General features: G+C 40.6%; 1 protein-coding gene across 1 annotated transcript in view; it reads left to right on the top strand.

Annotated features, from left to right (window-relative positions):
• Nucleotides 1-4293: 4293 nt before the first annotated feature.
• Nucleotides 4294-22345, top strand: part of LOC123968365 (protein PTHB1-like) — an 86172-nt gene continuing 68120 nt past the window's right edge. Inside the window, exons 1-2 of the mRNA XM_046045085.1 lie at nt 4294-4489; nt 12374-12623. Coding sequence (XP_045901041.1) covers nt 4310-4489; nt 12374-12623 — 430 coding nt within the window. The 5' untranslated portion in view covers nt 4294-4309. The remainder of the gene's footprint in view (nt 4490-12373; nt 12624-22345) is intronic.

Genomic DNA, 22345 nt, shown 5'->3' with positions numbered 1-22345 from the left:
GATGACAGTGCCCCTCTGAGTTGCATATCTACTTTTCTTTTAGATGCATAGCTTTGGATTGAATTACCTGAGTGAACTCACTGTATTCTGTTTAGTGTTCATTTTTTAGGTGCCATTAAATTGGTAGTATTGAACGCAGCTCTTCTGAAGCCAGTAAACACAACCTATTCACATGAAAAATCTTAGAGAGTGTAAAACATTCTTAATTTAAAACAAATTTTTAAATTTTAATTATCAATCCAAACATTAGTCACTTTAGAATAACTTTCCTTGCAGTTGCACCACCTGACTTTACAACTTATGTATGAAACTTGTATTAACTTGTGCTTTTGCTAGCAAGTTCATACATATATTGTTTTGATTAAATAAAAGGTTTTATGATTAATTAACAATTTTCAAGTATTACATTGGTTGTACCACCTGACATGGAAAGTTAACCAGTCTGACTATAAGTTAAACATACTGTAGGTATTTTTATCATTATTTGAAAGGGATTTACAAACCTTTTTACTCAGACATAAAGGTTACTTGGGGTCCTCTGGATGCTGCAATAACCTGTTACTGATAATACATTGTCACTTATATAATGGGACAATAAATGTCCCATGCTTATGCCACCCTGCCAAATGAAAACATGCAAATTGCTGGACAGAAGTTTTTCAATTATCTCAGCAACTTTAAAACTATTGGTACTTGTAAAATATGGTTTATTTGAAAGGTTTAAAATATACCATCATGCCACAGTATTTTATTTTGAATTTAATATGCTTAAAACACAATTTAAAATGTATTAACTTAAAATGTATTCACACAAAATGGGTTTTGTAGAATAAAGTGATATTTGTCGTGAATTGATTAAAATAACTTTAACAGAAAATAATTCACTCCAGACAAATAAATTTCATTGACCCAAAATATGGAGCTAAAGCCAACAGATGGTTAGCATAAAGACTGGAAATGGGAAACACCTAGCCTAGTTATGTCCAAAGGTAACAAAATCAGCTTCCCAGCTTGTCTAAAGCTCACAAATGAGCACATTCTACCTTGTTTGGTTAATCCCTACAAAACTCTAAGTGTAAAAATAACAATTTGTGGTCTAATGGGTTATGTACTGGACAGTCTCTTGGCTTGGCACAATAACTTTATTAAGTCTTTGTTTCGGTTCCTCATCCACACATACAATACAGTATACAGGTGCTGGTCATATAATTAGAATATCATCAAAAAGTTGATTTATTTCACTAATTCCACTCAAAAATTTAAACTTGGATATTATATTCATTCATTACATACAGACTGATATATTTCAAATGTTTATTTCATTTAATTGTGATGATTAAAACTGAAAACTAATGAAAATCCCAAATTCAGTATCTCCGAAAATTAGAATATTACTTAAGACCAATACAAAAAAAAGATTTTTAGAAATGTTGGCCAACTGAAAAGTATTAACATGAAAAGTATGAGCATGTACAACACTCAATACTTAGTTGGGGCCCTTTTGCCTGAATTGGAGCAGCAATGCGGCGTGGCATCAGTCTGTGGCACTGCTCAGGTGTTATGAGAGCCCAGGTTGCTCTGATAGTGGCCTTCAGCTCTTCTGCATTGTTGGGTCTGACGTATTGCATCTTCCTCTTCACAATAACCCATAGGTTTTCTATAGGGTTAAGGTCAGGCGAGTTTGCTGGCCAATTAAGAACAGGGATACCATGGTCCTAAAACCAGGCACTGGTAGCTTTGGCACCGTGTGCAGGTGCCAAGTCCTGTTGGAAAATTAAATCTGCATCTCCATAAAGTTGGTCAGCAGCAGGAAGCATGAAGTGCTCTAAAACTTCCTGCTAGACGGCTGCGTTGACCTTGGACCTCAGAAAACACAGTGGACCAACACCAGCAGATGACATGGCACCCCAAACCCTCACTGACTGTGGAAACTTTCCACTGGACTTCAAGCAACGTGGATTCTGTGCCTCTCCTCTCTTCCTCCAGACTCTCGGACCTTGATTTCCAAAGGAAATGCAAAATTTACTTTCATCAGAGAACATAACTTTGGACCACTCAGCAGCAGTCCAGTCCTTTTTGTCTTTAGCCCAGGCGAGACGCTTCTGACGCTGTGTCTTGTTCAAGAGTGGCTTGACACAAGGAATGCGACAGCTGAAACCCATGTCTTGCATACGTCTGTGCGTGGTGGTTCTTGAAGCACTGACTCCAGCTGCAGTCCACTCTTTGTGAATCTCCCCCACATTTTTGAATGAGTTTTGTTTCACAATCCTCTCCAGGGTGTGGTTATCCCCTTGTGCTTGTACACTTTTTTCTACCACATCTTTTCCTTCCCTTCGCCTCTCTATTAATGTGCTTGGACACAGAGCTCTGTGAACAGCCAGCCTCTTTAGCAATGACCTTTTGTGTCTTGCCCTCCTTGTGCAAGGTGTCAGTGGTTGTCTTTTGGACAGCTGTCAAGTCAGCAGTCTTCCCCATGATTGTGTAGCCTACAGAACTAGACTGAGAGACCATTTAAAGGCCTTTGCAGGTGTTTTGAGTTAATTAGCTGATTAAAGTGTGGCACCAGGTGTCTTCAATATTGAACCTTTTCACAATATTCAAATTTTCTGATACTGATTTTGGGGTTTTTATTAGTTGTCAGTTATAATCATCAAAATTAAAAGGAATGAACACTTGAAATATATCAGTCTGTGTGGAATGAATGTATACATTATACAAGTTTCACTTTTTGAATGAAATTACTGAAATAAACCAACTTTTTGATGATATTCTAATTTAATGACCAGATAGATACATTTAAGTCACTTAAAATTGATTTTCTAAATGTTCTTTCATCGGCCACAAATAGTTTCTGCACCACTGCTGCGGTAACGTTACACCATGGACTATCTAATGTTGTTATTCGGTTGTTTCATATTTTCTTTTTACTTTGATGGCCATGTATGAGTGAGAAAATGGCTCAAACTAACCTTGCAGATTGTTGATACAATCTGTGACTGTCTGTACAATCTCTAAATCGTTTCAGTTTTTGTCCTTGCTCCACAGTGAGACAAAACACATTTACCACATCTTACTGCAAATTATTCCAGTGATTCAATTAATCCATGTCATAAGCATTTTAAGTTGTAGGCCTGCAGTTAAGTAAAAACAATGATACATCTTTGGTTTCTAGCTCCATTTGCATCTTGTGGTTTTACCTTGCGTTCCCATTGGTAACCCACTATTAATCGTGACACTCATACTCTCCCTACACACATTACTTCAACTGTAACGATTTAAAAGTGAGAGTTGTGAGGTCCTAGTGTAACAGCAGTGGATACCGTGTTGAATTTTGGTCTCCAGAGACCACACATGGTTTAGAAAGCGACATGTTTTGATGAAGTTCAGGGTGAATTCAGGCTAATGTAAATGAGAGTTAATCAGCCACCTGACAGACTGGCCTGTGACAGTAATGAAGGAGTGTTGGACTTGATACTCATAAAGCTGTTTACACAGGTTGTGCAGTCGACACTCTTGAGTCTTTAAGGATAAATGGGTGTGTGTTGTAGAGAAACTGCTCTTAATCAAACGGCCCATGCTCTCAGAGATGCAAAAGGTGATTAGTTCTGTTAGCTACCATACTGGATTTCCAATGCAGGAATGTGTTTTGTTTGTAATATTGTGATAAATGCTTTGTTCTTGTGAAATATGAGAACCTCTTCACTCACCTGTTGTGCTGCAATTTTCTCAAGAACAAGCAAATAGATTTCAGCACCTTTATTCAGTGATTCTCCACCTTAAGTGGAAATTGTTTTTTCTACGGTCTCAGTTGTACTCATCCCAGTTCATCTCAGTGTCCCAGGGTATCCATGGCTAATAGGGCTCCTTCCTGTTTACCGTAGTGCTGTTTTTATAAATCCACTGGGGATGCCATTGTTTTCATCTAAAGAAAGATATAGTTTGGGTTTTCTCAGCACTAGTTTCTCCAAAGATCACTTTTCCCATCAGCCCTGTTGTTTCATATACCTTTCTAAGTAAATGTTGGAAGTTTTCAATTTGTCTTTAACTCCTTTCACCATCTACATTGATAAAAAAAGTTGAATGCTTTCTCAGTTTGTTGTAATAATATGTTTAGTAATTATTTATTCATGGTTAATGATGCACTGAGGAACTGCAAACACTGATTGAACAGTCCATCAAGAAAACAATGATGCTATCAATTTAAGCAGAAAGATGAAACCCTCTATGCGATGTTGTTGTCACCTGACTACATGTGTGATTGGTATGATTTTTAGAAGAGATAATCACGGACTCCTCCGTCCTCCAGGTGATGGCGCTGGCGGAGGCTGCGGAGGAGAACCGGGCGCTGCTGGAGGAGGCGTTTGTCCGTTTGCGGAGCGCTACACATCTGCTGGTGCTGCTACTGTCGCTGTGGCAGGGCCTGACCCCTGACCAGACGGCCATCCTGGAGGCCACACTGCTGCCGCTGCTGCAGGACACACCTCAGCTGGTACACACACACACACACACACACACACACACACACACACACACACAGGAGGCCATTAATATGTGTCTGTCCATCCATCTCCAGCCTGCTCAGTAAACACAGCCGCAGCTTAAACACACACTCTGAATTATTTTAAAAATACATTAAGTACTTCTGGTCCCCAAGGAACACACACACATTCTCAATCACACATTCACTCTCTGTCACTCAACACTCACCTGTCAGCTCTGCACTAAGAGTGTGTTCTTTGGTACCTGTTTTATGATTTAAGAATTAAAGGTGTGTGTGTGTGTGTGTGTGTGTGACAAAAACACACATAAATGCTCACAAGAGGTCAAGGCCACAAAAGGCTTCAGCGTGAATGGATGACATATTGCTCTTTAATCCGTCTTTGATTCAGAATCTGAGGTGTGTGTGTGTATGTGCGCATGCTGCAGGGGTCTCATACTCATATAAACAGCCGTGTTGACAGAGCTCCTCCATTTGCTGCAGTCAGACTACGAAAGATTTCTCACCCCATAGAGATTCTGAAAGTGTGTACTGTGCGTATGTGTGTACGTTTTTCCACAGCTCTGATCAATCCCCTCAGCCTCTTATTACCACTTAGTCTATTTGCAGCCTCCTCTGACAGCCCCACGACACACTCACACACAAACATCTGTGTCTTCATAAACAACAGTACATAAAAAATCTTTTACGGTGTCCACACACACACGCGCACACACACACACACAAACTGTAGACAGGAATAGGTTCAGAGGGTCAGTTGATGAGTCTCAGGGGACTGTGTGTGTGCGTGTATATGTGTGTGTGAGTGTGTGTGTTATTTTAAATGGGATTAATGGCATTAAGTGAATTAGCAGTAATCAGGGCCACGTCCACAACATTAAAACAAACAGGTGCACTGATGAGCTATTTTCAGAAAACACAACACACTCTCCAATACAGTACCATGACTACAAACTGTCATGGTGACGCAGTATTTTTACTTATCAGCACAATTTTAGTTTTTTCATTAAAGAATAATTCTGGTTGATTATAATTTAAAAAGAGCTTTTGTAGTTTTCATTTTTGATGACATTGAAATCAGCAAGTAATAAAGGTTCAGTTTTTATAAGCCTACAGTAAAAAGAAAATTTAATAAAAAAATCTTTAGTGCTCCTGATTCTGCCAATTCTACAGATTTATTTTACTATATAAATTATGAAGGCATAGTATTAACCCACAATCTCATTTTCACAATGGTGTCTGACATACTTGTGGTGTTAGAATGGATATGCCCCATCACACTCTTCATCTCAACCCACTGACCTTTCCTGTGCAGGTGAGGTCATTTCAGGTGAATGCAGTTCCTACTCTCAGAGTGTCCTTTCAGTGGAGTAAATCTCAGGAATGTCAAGGATAAAGCCACAGAAGAGGACGGAAAAGCTGGATTAAGGAAGGAGAGAGAAGGGTTAAAGGGAAAGTGGGTGGGCATGAAATAGGAGACTTTGTGGACTTATTTTGATTAGTAAGAAGATACTAACCAATAAAAACAAATTTTAATGAAAGTGGTTTTTGCATCTTCCATGAGATTAACAAAAGAATTTTGAAATATGGAATAAATTTCTATATTTTTAATGCACTAACCCTAAAATGACATAGATAGCATGTGAACACTATTTTTGTCTCAGTAACACTGTTCTTGCTTCCTTTGCTTTGAATGTACCATTTTCAGCATTATCACCTGTAAATCAGTATATAAATTAAATGCAGCAGTTGCAAAATCCTGTTTTAGCCCTGCGCATTTTCTGCAGTGCTTCCTGTCAGGCTGGTCAGCCCCCACAACCCACACCAATCAGAGAGTAAGAGGGACAAAACCCAAAAGCAAAGAGCTTAATATTGCTGTGAACCCACGGTATCAAATTTTAGATGGTCTAGATGGGCGTATATGCAGTTTTATCAACCTACACCTTTTCTCATCTGGATTATGACAGCTGTTTAGAGACATTGCAGCATCCAAACTGCAAATTTACCACTATAAAAGTGTGCCAACAAATGAAACCTTTTAGTCTCCTCTTTCCCATTAGACACAGACATTCACCTCTGCTGCATGAAACAGAAATATGTAACAGAATACCAAATGACCTTAGACCTGTATGTCATCTGTCACATTAGCCTAGATTATGTGATTATCCATCTGATGTGCAAAGTGCAAAGAACCGTAAAAATTTCAAAAATGTGCGGCAGCCAATCAAAAAACAAGGTGAGGTTTTCTCCCTTCCTTCCCAGAAATGTGATTTGGACAGGAGGCATTCCTCTGACAGCAGCTGCAGATGCTCAGAATTATTTATCTGAGGTAAATAGACAGAAGTGTTTAGAATAAGAAGGTCAGAAAGGGGAACGGGGGGGGGGGGCAAATTCTCCAGGTCTGCATTAAAAGAGTTGGATTGGGAAAAGAGGAGAAGGAGGAGTGCCAGAAGAAATGCTTCTGTGGTATCAGAGTAAATGTCTCATTTAGTTGCAGCCAACCAGAACACCTCCTTCCTCCTCTCGCATTCCTCCTGCTTCTCTCTTTCTCCTCCCTGTTGGTCCTCTTCCTGCCGTTCACCCACCATCTCTCCTCTCTCTCTTCCTCGTTCCTCCTCCACCTGCTTTGTCCTCCTCCACTCCCACCACCCTCTTCCTTCTCTTATTCTCTCACTTCTTATTCTCTTCCTACTTACTCTCCTCACTCGCTCATCGTCCTCATCACTCACTGACCCCCTAACCACTCTTTATTTATCTTTGTGTCCATCTTCCCTCCTCAACCACTACTGTTCATCAACCTTCTTGTCTGTTTCTGATCTTCCTCGTACTTCATTCTTTCTCTACATCTTCCTTCTCTTTGTTTCTCTCTGTCTCTCTTCTCTGAGAACTGTACATCCTTCTTTCTCTGCCTCACTCTCACTAACCCTATTTATGTCTCTCTCTCTCTTGCTGTAAGCTTTCACCGTCTCTTTTTCTATCTCTTCTCCCTGATTTTCTGACTCTTGTTTTTACCCCTTGTTCTTCTCCTTTCCTTCCTCCTCTTTCCCCTATCTTTTTCATCTTCACTCCCTCCCTTGTTCCTACTTTCTCTTTCTCTCCCCCGTTTGTCTCTTTTTCCATCTGTCAGTCGGCTCATGAACAGAGTTGCTGACGCTGTCTGTCTCTCTGCCTGCTGTTCTTGTATGACCCCCACATTCTCTTGCCCTTTGTTTACTTTACCAGAATGTCCAGCACTGGCTTCCTGCACTCTTAACCAAAAAATTCTATATAGTACCCGAACATGTTTCTTTAGGCTTGTGGAACTTTTTTTACAGCGCTGTAAAGAGCATTTTTAGGAAAAAAATGTTCTTTGCAGCACACAGTTAGATGGTTCTCTGAGCTTTATTGTGATATAAAGAATCACTGAATAGTGCATGAAATGTTTCCAATCAGCAGAATTTGAGGGTTTTTTTTCAAAGCCACACAGGGTCATTATTGTATTTCACCAGGTGTCGTTTTTATATGAAACACATCAGATGGATTTTTGAATCAGTTTGGTTCCATGTGACCCAAACCAAATAATTTCTGTCAACCCAGTCTAGTCCAGGACTAATTCTGATTCTGTCCCAATGCTGCCTTCTCATTCATCTGAATAGGGCCAATCGAGCAGAGCAGCGGACTCTGGCAACAGCATGCAGGGTTGGCAAAGCGCTGCGGTGGCCAGTCAAATACATGCTCACATTCCGGGTGGATTACTTTGTACCGACGTCCAATGTCCAATATTCATGTCTACCCATAGGGTTTACGTCTTGAGTCCTCAGTCCCTCTGACCATCTTTCCATCCTTCTTCATCTCCATGTGCCTCCATCCCTCCATCTCCATATCTTAATTTTTAAAAGTGACACTTTACATCATTAGATCAATGCTGGCTTTTTGAATTCAGCAACTCCAACAAGAAGAAAATACTATTTGAACAGACAGTTGTTAACTTATTGCTGAAGCTGAACTATATCTTTTTAAACTGGATCATCTTTAATTTTGTTGTTATTGAACTCACTTAAAATCTCCTGAAATGCTGTTGTCCTTTCAAATCACAGGTTTCTTGAAACCATGTTAGCGCTTGTGATTGTAAGTAAGCAAACATTTACAGTAATTGGTTGTATTTAAAGTTGATTACACCCAGAGGTTGGACAGTGAAACTGTGCCAAATCCAGCCTTTTGGAATTCCTTTTTTAGATAAAGGAATACACTGATTTTCTGAGGGATGGGATTGTATGGATGATTTTTTCCCCCTGGAGACCGACTGTAAAACATTGTTCTCTCAGAGCCATAACTCATGTTTCTCAAATTACTTACCCAGTCGTGATGAGGATGTCAAGATTGAAGGATTGCTGTTTGAACCTTTACCCGTCTCTTTGGGAGTCCTCCAAGGTTGTGTGCTGGGCCCGGGAACATTTTATCCACCGCCATCCAGTAATTTTGCAATCGCACCTGGGATTTCCCCCTTGTCGAACCTGATATCCCTGATGCAGTTCAAAGATTGCTGAAGGACAAGGAAAGGTTTTCATAAGAGAAAACAAATTTTTTAACCATCTATGTACATCTTCATAATAGTGACAACAATGAAACTACAGTACTCAGACAGATCAATTACAGACACAGTAATACCCACCAGTATACTTTTATGTTTTAACAATTTAACTGAGGGTCTGATCCAGAGACACTTACATTTCCAAATCATCATCTTTAAAAGTAAGATCAGAGGTTCATTGGACCTCTTGCAAGAACATAATTCGTATTCTTAACCGTCCCTTTACAAAAGCGGGATTAAAGTCCTGCTTTCATAGATCCATAAAGGAAAGTCTACCATTTTTTACCAGCGTCAGCAGTGGAATTAAGGGGATACAGTTGGATCAGTGTTTCTGTCTGCAGAATTGTGGCCCTAATAAGCTTTACATTTGCAGAAGCACAGCCTGTTGTCATCTAAATGGCAACAACAACCATTCATCTGTCTATGCCAATATGTCAGCACACGGTCACTCTCTCCCAGGGGCCTGATGGCTAAGACATCCAAAAGATTATACTTGCAGATGACCTTATTATAAACAGAGACAAGTTAACCTTTAATTAGTGTTATACAATAGCATCAAAAGCCCTTTTAAATTAATGATATCATTAGGCTATATGAATACATTTAGACTTACATCATAATTTGAATTACAAAGTTAAACAGGATAATGCCAACATAATTATGAAGTGTAATTTATACAGGATTTCCAAACTCAAAATTGTAGAAGTAATGCAATATATAATCCATTAGTTAAAAACGTAGGTTGGGATAACAGCAGACTAATTGCACTAAACTCCTACAACAGATCTGGAGCACTATTAAATTATGTTCATGCCTTAGAGAAAATTTTAAAAAACAATCGCTGAATGTGGCAAGTTCTCCTATATCACTCACAGTACAGTACAACAGTAACAATAACTTTGATCTGGTTGTCCTGGTGACAGTGTCTCCATTTTACCAGCCCCATCAAGACCTTAAAATGCTTTTATTCCACCTTCAAAGTAATCTGAACCACCTACAGATGTCTGTAGGGCTGTTTTTCATAGTTTACTCAGAGTATGAGTCAACAAATTAACAATAGGAAGAGCTGAAGATAAAATATCCATGTACATAAAAGACATTAAACTTCAAAATGAAAAAACTCTGATAAACGCACTCCACACTACCTGCTGTGGAATGACTAACGACGATGCAACAAACATTTAGCTAAAGATAGGCTATGGTTAGATAACATTTTCACCATAGGTGTTGTGTTTATCACTTGTTAAATCAAATGGAAAGAGATTAAATAGATGATAATTACAAAGTAGTCCTTATTTCCACTGTCAGGTGTCTTGAACTGGTAGTGAGCATTATTCAAAGACACAGATTCTTCATTTTTGATTTGTTGTTCAGTTGCTCAATAGTCAATATGCTCGTTGAACAGGTGGTAAAACTCGACAAAGCGATCCTTCAAACAAACTTTATTCTCAAGATTTATCTTGAAGAACAATAAAATCTCTCTTGTGAATCGATGTTGAACATTCACTTCAAGAGAGTCTTCACTTAAAATAACAATGAAATATGCATTAACCCAAGGTTCATTCTTTAAAAAGTGGAAAATGTTCACCAACACAAACTGATTTGATCTTCAGAGATCATTGAATAATACAATCCTTCTCTTGTTTCTGGGTACAGGAAACCAACTTCTCTCCAAATTTGGCTTTAGTTGGAACTTTGTCTTAATTTATCACTCTGGCCTCGGTCCAAACCAGCTCCACTCCACCTTTCTTTGCTTCCTTTCTTCTAATTCAGGAGGATGAATGTCTGCAGTTGAGGTCTAAAGACATTTAATTTTCCTCTGCAGCTTGTGGAACGTATGTGTCAGTATGTGCGCGTGCATGAGCGTGCCAAGTTTCCACAGAAACCTGCATTTATGTTGTTCCAAGTATTTGATAACCTGGTGAGGTATTGTTGTAAGAATAGGTCACCCACCTCCCACCTCCCCTCCTCCTCCTCCTCCTCCTCCCCTCTCATTTTCTCTCCTTCCGGACAATTTTTCCCCTCTACTGTCTTCTCTTTCCTCCGTTCTTATCTGTGCTTGTCCTTCGTCTTTCCACTCATCTTTTTTCACTCGTCTTTAATATCTGCCTTCCTCTCTATCATCATCTCATCTTCTTGACCTTCTACAATCCCCCCTCTCTCTCTGTCTGTCCCTGTCTCTGTCTCTCTGTCATCATCATTACAGGGTTGATTACCTGTCATTATAGCTCATTAGGGGCCTATCAGCATGGCGGCAGGCGGGGGGGGATGCAATGCAGGATAAGCGAAGAGGGGAGGGTGGGAGGCAACCTGTCACCGCACCCACCCCACACCCAAACCACCTCCCACTGAGGTTCACCCGTCCCCAGTCATCCATTCAGAGGCTGGTTATGGGTTCAGGGTTTTGTAGGACGAGATAGATAGGTGTAGGTGTGTTTGTGTGTGTGTGCTTGAGATCAGACATCAGCGATGACCCGACCAGATATCTCAGCCAGAGACGACAGGGGGGAGAGAGTGACAAAAGACATGCTTCTTATCTCCTCACTGCCTTTTATTACTGCTGTGCGTGTGTGTGTTTATATGTGTGTGTGTGTGTGTGTGTGTGTGTGTGTGTTCCTCCTTTGCAATTCTGCGTGTTTTATTATCTTGTTGCTCTTTTGTAAATGTCAAGAACATCGTTAAAGCCTCAAGATTTAAGATTTAAATTGTTCATTTAATCTTTTTTGCCTCCTCTTCATTTCCTCTTCATCCCAAATCCTCCCTCTCCGTCTTTTTTTTTTTCCTGTTCCTCCTCCTACTCCTTTTCTACCTTTTGGGCTCCTCTTTATCCCCAGCTATTCTTCTATTTCATTTCCTTCAGCCTACTTCTTGTTCCCCTTAGTCTGTGCCTTCCTCATCCTTTCTTCCTCTCCTCTTAAATACTTCTCCTTAGTCTTCCTGTCCTCTCGTCTCCCCTCTCTTTCTTCTGTTCTTCTTATTGTCACCTCCTCCATTATACAATTTTCAAATGTATAGGAAGAAAAGAACAGAAAAAAGAAAGAATAGGAGAGGAAAAAAACATCCCTGACTTCAAATTTATTCAACCCTATTACCTCGCTGCTTTGTATTTCTATATGACTGCCTCTAACAAAATGAAAACATCAAGTTACTCTACCTTTTTCCCCTCATTCTGCTGCTCTTCCTTCTCTCCTTCATCCTTCTTTCTCCCTTCATTTGACTCATTCAAACATGTTTTATCCAAGTTAAACTCAAGAACTTAATCAAATATCATCATTAGTACATTACTCCTCCTCCTGTCTTCTCAGGGTTGGGAGGAGAGCTGTGATGCTGCGGTCTCCCATCTCCTGCGAAGCTGCCTTTCGCGGAGCCCCAAGGACCAGGCCACATCTCTGGCCCAGGCGGGAGGCCCTGTGCTGGGCATCCCTCGTGACACCGCCCGCCTCAAGAAGCACATCACCCTGCTGTGCGATCGCATCGGCAAGGGAGGCCGCCTCACCCTGGCCTCTGAGGCCAACGTCCAAGTCCCCATCCAGGTCCAGAACCTGGCTGCTCCCGGTGAGTCAGGGGGAAGGGGAAGGGGAAAGGGAGGTGAGAGAAAGGAAGGGAGGGACGGTAAATGGACAGGTAGCCCAGGAGAGCAGAGAAGAGTATGTTAAACAATGGAGAGTTTAATGCACCCATTGTTCTGAACTGTATTATCAGAACAGCGCAAAATTCTTCCTCTGAGACTGCCCTCCCCCGCCCGCCAAAGAATATCAGCAACTGTCAGTTGGGCAAACATTTTCTTACTTTAATTACCGTCACCTCTTATAAGCAAAGAAGGAAGTATCGTGATGTTGTATTGCAAGAAAAGCAGTTTGCATCCCGTTTCCAACCAACAGTCAGAGTTGGTTTCTTTTAACCATGATTACAATCTTTTTCTAGCCTTAACCATTTAGCCTAAACCCAATCCTTAATCTGAGACTCAGAGATCCAGCTCTAAAATAACAGGTGTGTGTTCTAAACAGAATTAAAGGTGGGGGATTCTAATCCAGTTAGGTAACTTAAATGACTTGCCCACAGACATTCAGCCTACTTTCTAGTTCGCCAAGACATGCTGTTGTGACGTTAGCTACAGTAGCAGGAGAGTTGTGAGTATCACTGTGGTGCGCTGGCTGTGGGACCATCTCATCCTCTCCGCATATTAGCTTTGCAGCATCAACTGTAACAGCATTTTTCTGACCCACAACTTGGCCAACATTAGTTACATTACTTTCTGTGTTGTCATTTGCTCTATATCATGGTATTGGATTTCTCCATAATCGCTTACTACACCTACAAAATAAATGAGAATTTGCAGTGTTTCAGAGTCAAATCCTTTCATTTTAAACTGCCTTACACCATGTCTTTCTAAATTTGTAAATGTTTTCATTTTCTTAAATGTTTTATCACACCTTCCTATTTTTGATTTACAGTTGAAACAGCGTAAAAACATCTGTTGCATTGAAAGCTGTGTCTAGGTATTTGTGTGTGTGTGTGTGTGTGTGTGTGTGTGTGTGCGTGCGCGTGTGTGCGTTCCCCTGGTGAAGATTTTAGGCTTTGGCAGGCAAAAACATGAAGCCTATTCATAGTGCACTTTAGAGCCAACACACAGACTCATATTTAAATGCATCTGTACACACACCCACAAACACACACACATGCAAAAAATACTGAAAACTCGTCCAAAGTTATATAACACATGCACATTGTGAAATACAGTACCAACACACTCATAAAACCTGGATATACTCATACACACTGGCACTGTCTTTTTTCAGGTACACACGCTCATAAAATTATACATATACATACACTCTTTCACACGCACAAACACAACTACGCAAAAACCCACATACACACACCTTACGGATCATTTAGTCTTGGCTGAAGTTTATAGAGGTTTTTCTGACAAGATCATCAATTATAATCTCTCTCCTATCCTCCTTTGCTCCTTCCCTCCTTATTTCATTCACTCGTTCCTTCCCCCTTCCTCGCCTTTCCTCTTCCTACTTTTCCTCTCAGGAAAACTTGCCGAGCACTGCCGTTACATGCACATGTTCCATTCCTTACTTTTACTAATGATTCTGGAATTTTAATATGATATGTTAAAATAAAGATGTATGCAAGAAGTGTACATTTACAGCACATCAAGTATTGATGCTCAGAATTAAAAGATCCAAATTTCCAACTTAATTTAAAATTTAATAACTGCACTTCATAATGTCCTGTTCTGATTTAATGCCCTTACCAATCAGTAGCGAGCATCAGTCAACCTGGAACCTACACTGGTGGTTGCTGAAAGCCTCAACATTTACAGAAAAAATTTGGCACTTTTAGGAGTTGCATAGCTGCGTCAATGTCTTCCATGCAAGGTACAAGGTTGTTTATTATACAGCACAAGGCTGCATAACGAAACAAAATTTGTAGTTCCTTCGTGCTACACACACAACATATAATTAAGTGTAGGCCTATATCAAAATATGGTAACATATAACATAAAATAAAACAATACGGTTATTTATATACATATGTACAGACATGTATACACCCTGAAGATTCCACAGTGCATTTTTTTAATTTGCACGGGGTGAACGTAAACAGCAGCGACCAGATGATAGTATGAAAGTTTCATCTTCACAATAAACAGTCTGACATTTGGGAAACAGAGAGTCTTGCGCTGGCAGCTCAGAACATGGACCACCTGCCGATGTTGATGGGGCAGGTCTCTGTAACAGTCTCTGAATTCAGTTGCTTGGTCATTATGAGTCCCATTTTGTCCATACCGGCTCTTTAGGAGCAGAATTAAGTCCAAGCTGGGCCAGCATGGCTCCTCTCCTGACTCTATTTCCTCTCCTCTGAGCAATCACCGCACCCGCCATGGTGCCTGGTCCGGTTGTTTGGGCCGGATGGATCATGGTCTGCTGCTCTTTAATCCAAAAACCCCATCTTCATCTTCCAATGACTGTACTTATGTCAGAGGTAACACATGTTTTGGCAATAAAACCAGAAAAAAACAAATAAAAAACAAAAGTGTAGCGAAAATTGAAGGAGCTACCGGCTGCTGCTTCTACAAGCGCCGCCGGTTGCCATAGCAATGATGTTCTATCACTGATTTTTATAGGTTTAGCGAGGTATCTAGCTAACAATGTAGGAGGATGATGTCCCTATTCTTAATTCCACCTATAAAGCTCTGATTGGTTTATTGATTTTCCACCTGACAAAAACGGCCATCAATAGGCAAATTGAAGATAAGGGAGGCGATTCAGAGGTCTGCAATCAGGACTTCTAATTCTAGTGTGTGTGTGTGTGTGTGTGTGTGTGTGTGTGAAAGACAATGTCTATAAAACTTTATAGGCTTATTTAAAAGCCATTATAGTGATTACAGTAATTCTACACAAAGTTCAGTGTAACGGAACTTAATCAGTTAATTAAGTGTGTGTGTGTTTCATGTTCTTACTGTATTTCCCGTTGGGGAAAAAATAGAGTTCCCAATGGATAGAGACTCCTTTTTGAGGGTTAAGACTTGGTTTGAGGTTAGGGTTAGGGGGCAAGTGTTAAGGTCAGGCATGTAGTTGTGATGGTTAAGGTTCGGGGGAAGGGGCTAGGGAATGCATAATGTCAACGAGATGTCCCCACGGGGATAGTGAAACAAATGTGTGTGAGTGTGTGAGTGTGTGTGTGTGTAAGAGAGGAGAGTGCGTGTGATTGTGTTTATGTTTCCTTGTCGTGCGGTTTTCCCTCTCTCCTTTGGTCTGTTGCCAAAATTCACACACAAACACCACATACATACACCACACACACACTTGTTTGTTAGCTGCCTCAGATGTTGCTTTTTCACCCACCCGTAAACATACACACTTGTTTACATTTCCAACAACACCGGCGGCAACCTTTTCCCTCCAAGACCACAGACACACGCTCGTGCACACCCGCACCCACACACTGGGATACCACACAACAAGCCCCGCTTCATCAGGACAGAGTGTTTGTGTGTGTGTTAATATGTTTATGTGACAGTTTTCCGGATATAAAAACTAACAACACACACCCACACACACCCTAAATACACACTGAGACTGACCTTACCGCTCTATTTGTCTTTTATCCAAAAGTATAGAGAAAGAGCAGAGGATCAGGTTAGATGGGTGTACAGAGCAAAAAAAAAGGAAAACCTGTTCTTAAATTTATTTGCTTTTATGAAACATTCAACATTAAATCTGTTTATATTAAATAACTTTTTATTTAAGCTGGTAAGTCCCATTGAGAATAAAGATTAATATTACAGGCTGTCCTCCCAAGAAATACAACAGAATCGTTCAGCAAAGGCCCCTGAATGATATGTGTTTATATTCAAGTAATAATGTAAATAGTAATAACGATTATGACATGAACAAAGGAGGAAGTCAGGTGATGTTATTCAGCGACAGGCCACAGAGGGAGGAGGTCTAGGTGGTGGATTGGTCACCAGAATGCTGCACTTCAAAATGGTGTTCTGTTTGCGGATCGTTTGATGTGGATCACAACGTTTTGAGAACAATAACGGAAGCAAGAAGGACATTACCTTGAATCATGGCCCTTACTCAAAGACCTGGCCTGTTTTGTAGCTGCATTGCATTCTGGTCTATTTCCGGCTACTGTTTGTTTTTGTGCCTCTAATCTGATGGTTTTTGATGGTACAAAATAGTGGATGTGGGAAGAATCCGTGGCCCTTTGATTCGGACAGACTGACATCAAAACCTTTTACACGGTTGCTGGTGATTACATCGTAATTCCCTTCACGCACACAGATAAAGCAGATGTTGCCTAAAATGCTAAGTATATTATATCACCAGGAACTGTTTTCAATTACGTTAAGGTGTATACTGCAAATCTTTCCTTTTAATTGAGTCAAAGATCACTGGATATCAATAAATGAGCTTGCATGTTAACATATATTAACATATTGCAGCTGTTATTATCAGGGTCATTGGTAATAGGTAATTTAATCCAGGTTGCATGTAGATGCCCCCCCCCCCATCCCACCCTCCCACCCTCCCTCCATCACCTTGACCCTCTGTCTCTCCCCGATTACATCATTCAGGCCAACTGGCTTCAACAGCTGCACTCTGTACACACATACACACACCTGGTGAAATCAGGAGTGTTTATCACATGGTTCATTAGTCATATCAGCGTGCTGTCAGCATAGCTTTGAACTGACTTCAACCAGGGAGGTTTGTATATTGAAGTCTTCTTCCACCCACACCCACATACTGTACACACACACATACACACTATCTCTCTGAAAATGGTATTTTGCTTCAGTGAGCAACACTGTAGCTAAAGCTTCTCTTGTCTTGTGCTCTGCTCTACTTGGGCCTGTTTTTCCTGATTTCCTTTGTTTAATAGTGTTTTTTTGTCTGTGATCCATTTCTTATCTCTTTTTCTTTTTACATCATTCTCTTTTGTGGTTGCTGTTCCTTCTCTTCTTCTCTTTTCAGTGTTGTGTCATCTGCTCAGCTCTTTTCGAATGCTGCTGTAATTTTGAAATGTAATGTATTCTCATATCTCTTTTTTCTTTATTCTCTTCTTCTACTAATGTTCACAGTCCAATTGAAAGCAAGCAGATACACAGACTACACACACACATCTTCCTATCCACACACCCCTATAGTGCATGTGTGAGTTGCAGTTATTTTCACAGTGTTCCACTGGTAGCTGTGGTTTGGGGCCTGCGTCTATTTTAGACCTAAAGAGAGGGGAGAAGATGGGCTGCGTTTGTGTGCATGAGTGTATGCGCACACATGTATTTATGTGTGTGTATGTGTACGTTCAGAGGACACAGAGCAAAGGAAAATACATGTAGTATGTGTAAGTGTAGTTCATGTCTTGTGTGTAATCCTGACCAGCTGTCTTTGTTCTGTCTCTGTGGTGTTTCCTAATTGAAGAGTTCTCCTCCAGCATGCTATATATAAAACAGCAGAGCTCTATTTTGGATAAAATCAATCAGTACCTGAAGTTCATCATTCAATCTTAAATGTTAGAGGGTTGTTGTTTTTCAGCCCAAAATGTGTTCTTGCTGTTATGTACAAACCAAAGAACTGATTTTGGGCAAGGAGTCATCTTCTAACGTCACTTGATTTCATTTTTTTTTACACAAATGGCAAAGATCGCTTTTTACAATGTTCGACATACACACAACTTCTATAGTGTCTTAGTGTGTGTGTGTGCCTTTGTAGTACTGAAACATAGATAGTCTGATTCATATACAAACATACACACACCAGTTTTGAAAGGAATCAAACTTCCTGGTTTTTGATGTGTGTTTTTAAAAGCAAGTGTGTGCAAATTTGCGGGTCGAACGTACAGTACGCGTGTATTTTATGTGTGCGTACAAAGTTGTGTATGTTGAGGGGGGATTGAAATAGCGTAAAGCCCACAGCCAAATTGCTGGTAACCACAGCAGCACAGTGTCATCCCCATCTTCAAACCGCAGCCCAGAATAAAGTCGGAATGCGCTGGTGCCTGCACACTGCAGACCAAGACAGAGCTGTCTATTGGAGGCAGCTTCACCCCTCAACCAAGCTGTCCCATGTCCCAAATCGCCCCAAACTGTCACAGACCGGCACAAACGGCCCCACAGTGTCCCAGACTGTCACAAGATGGCTCAAATTGTCATGGACTGACCCAAACCATCCCCATCTATATACAAATTGGCCCACAAATGTCCAAAATGTCTCAAACTGTTACAGCAACTGTCCCAGACTCTCCCCTGCTATATCTACACTGCATCAAAACTGCATCAAGCTGTTCAAACAAAACAAACTATATCCTAAACTGTCTCCAAATGTCTGCAGATGGCCTCTAATCCTCCCCAAAAGTAGAGACGTCTATAACTGCACAAAACATTCCCCAACATGTGCCAAAATCTTCCCTGCTCCAAAGTGTATATATGTGTCTCTGTTGTAGCAATGTCTATATTTGCTGCTATTTTTACTGTTAATACTATTACTGCTACTACTACTACTACTACTACTACTTCAAGCAACTCCATACTTATACATTACATTAAGTATTATAATGAGTGACAGTATAACACTTTTTTGAGTTTGACATGTTTTTTTGGGATTGTTTTAGGGCAGTTTGGGTGTAGTTGGACCATTTACTCTTTAAGAAATGGATGATTTGGATGCAGTTAAGAACCATTGAGGCAGCTTTATACCAATACTGAAACAGACCCTATCCTTGCGTACACTTCTACTATTACTGTTATTACTGCTACTAACATATCATCACTATTGCAATGTCTGTCTTATTTGGAATACTGTTTCTTAATTAGTAACACTACACCAAATAGTGTTTACTATTTTAGATATATCCTTTTGACTATACTATTGCTTCTGGTCCTACTATAAATTTAACAACTGTGACTACCATTGCTAACATTACTGTTACAATTACTCCATACTGTATAATCACACTGTCATCTTCCATTCTGTTGCATTTCCCGGGTGTTGAAGTGTTTTATAAGTGTGATGTGGTGCAGAGTGTTGAGTCTAAACCTCAGGGTTGTCTAAAACTGATAACCCGACTGGTGCGACAAATATAGACCTGACCATGACCGAGAGAAACACAGATACACACCACAACTCTGACCAGGCGATACTACACCTACTATTTACAGAGAGAGACGGAGAGGGAGGAATGTATGAGAGGTCAGCGGTAAGAGACTGTGTGTGTGTGTGTGTGTGTGTGTGTGTGTGCGCTGTGATTTTCTTTCGGAGTAAGTTGCTCCAGAGGTGGGCTATTTCCTTACCTGATGTTGATGTAAGACTGAGGTTAAAACACACACACACACACACACAGACCCACACATTCCCCGTGAAATTGTAAGACAGCGTTAAAAAACCAACTCGCCTTAGAAAAACACCTGCCCAATTAAGAGCGAGGCATATCCCATTTCAAACAACTGAGAGAGTATGTGTGTGTGAAGCCACAGGCTGTGCTCTCACCAAAGAGAACAAGATTGGATTTAGAAAAGGCCAGGATAAATATTAGAGAGGGCTTAGGGTAATCTGCACGCACACACACACACACACACACAGATCTAGACGCGGTGGGGGAGATAGAGACACACAGAAATTCTCAGACACCTTAAGGTAGACATGATGGCAGACACGCATGCACTCTCTGTCTCGTACACACACAAACACACACACAAAACAAAGGGGCAATGTGTTTAGTGTGTGTTCAATGAAAGTACCATGAAACTGGACATAATCCTTGGGGAGGACAGGAAATTAGGAGAAAGGGACAGATGAAAAGAGGAGGGAAGGAATGAAAGATGGAAGGAAAGAGAAGAGAAGGATGATGGGAAGATAAAGAGGCATGAGTAGTATACAGAAGAGGAGAAAGAAGAGGAGAGGGAAAGGGGGAGGGAAAAGGAAGTAAGAGGAAAAGGATGGAGAGGGGGGTGAGGAGCAGAACAGGCAGGGATGAGAAGAAAAGAGGAGACAGAGGGAGGAGAGGAATGAGGAAGAGGGATGAAGAGGAGACGGAGAGGGAGGAGAGGAATGAGGAAAGGGGGAAGAGGAGGAGACAAGGCGTCCAATTCATCGGCCTCAGGAGCTCCCTAAATCCAGACTGATCCATGGGATTCTCGCAGGGATTTTGACACACACACACACACACACACACACAAAATCATACCCTCACACATGCACGTTTACACACACACACACACACACACACACACACACACACACACACACACACACTTACAAACCACGTGTTCAACACTATTATTCCATGATGCATTTTCTCTCCTCTACTACACTTACATGTGCTGGTAAAGTATTGCTGTTTTACTTTTACACACAGAATGAGAAGATGCATGTGTCTGAAATCTTGCATGTTGACGAACAAATTGGCCTGATGATGATATGCTGATGGAGAAGAACTCAATGCCACATAGTATTTGCATTCAATTACGCATTAGTGACCCACAATTTCAAAACAACATACAATACAACTTTATTGCCCATCATAGAGGAAATTTGTCTTTGACTACACCTTGGCAGAATACAACATTAAGACATGAAGTGTTGCTGACATGTAAATCATAGGAATTATGATAAAAGTGGAAGCAAGCAAAAAGTGATTTAAAATAAAAATTATAGAACTTGTAGAGACCGCCCAACATTAAATTATATACCAATTAATCAAAGTAACTAGGTTTGTTCACTGCATCCAGTGAAATGTGGTAATATTTTAATTTGAAATTTGTCTGAAAGTATCATCACGATCAACCATACAGTCTGTAAGTGCGATGTGACTGTGACTGAGGAGAAAAATTGCTACTTTTCTGAAGAGCTGACATGAGTCAAGGCTGGGAAATAGGACTGTGACATATGTCAAAGAGGTGATTTGCATCATCCTGCAGAGATGCACTTCAAGACGCCATTGGTGTGCAGGCTCACAGTACATAGTAAACAATGGGTGCTGGTGTTTTCACATGTGTCATACAAAAATTAGCATTCACATGGTACTTGTTCTTGAAAAAGGATAGCGGACATGCACGTGATTCTGTTAATGCTACATTAGATGTCTGCATAGGCAGGTGTGTTCAGGGCTGCACATTGGTATAGGCAGATCAAAGAATTTACAGTCCCCTCCAAAAGTATTGGAACATGTGACTGACAGATGTTTCTTGTTGCCCTGGTGTTGCGTTTTAGGTTGATTGTCCAAACATTAAATAGCTCTGCATAACTAGTCTAAGTCAAACCTATAAATACTGCATTTCCTGTTAAAGAGGATAAACCAACATGAAGACCAGAGAGCTGTCTATGGGAGAAAAGCAAGCCACTGTCAAGCTGAGAAAAGAAGGAAAATCGACCAGAGCCATTGGACAAACATTGGGCAGAGCAAGCACAACAATTTGGAATGTCCTGAAAAAGAAAAACTACTGGTGTACTGAGCAACAGACGTCCAACAGGTCGGTCAAGGAAAACAACAGCAGTTGATGACAGAAATATGGTGAGAGCTGTGAAGAAAACCCCCAAAACTTCAGGAAGTGACATCAGCAACGAAGGCCGGATCGGGAAATCACAGCCGCAAAAGTTCTGGAACACAATCTTATGGACTGATGAGATCAAGATTAATCTCTAGCAAAGTGATGGAAAGGCCAGAGTGTGGAGAAAAAAAGGAACTGCTTATGATCCGAAGCATACAAGCTCATCTGTGAAGCATGGTGGAGGTAATGTCATGGCTTGGGCGTG

Source organism: Micropterus dolomieu, linkage group LG03 (genome assembly GCF_021292245.1).
Source record: "Micropterus dolomieu isolate WLL.071019.BEF.003 ecotype Adirondacks linkage group LG03, ASM2129224v1, whole genome shotgun sequence".
Lineage (NCBI taxonomy): Eukaryota > Metazoa > Chordata > Actinopteri > Centrarchiformes > Centrarchidae > Micropterus > Micropterus dolomieu.
Note: the sequence above shows the minus strand (reverse complement) of the source record. Positions and strands in the feature narration are given on the sequence as shown.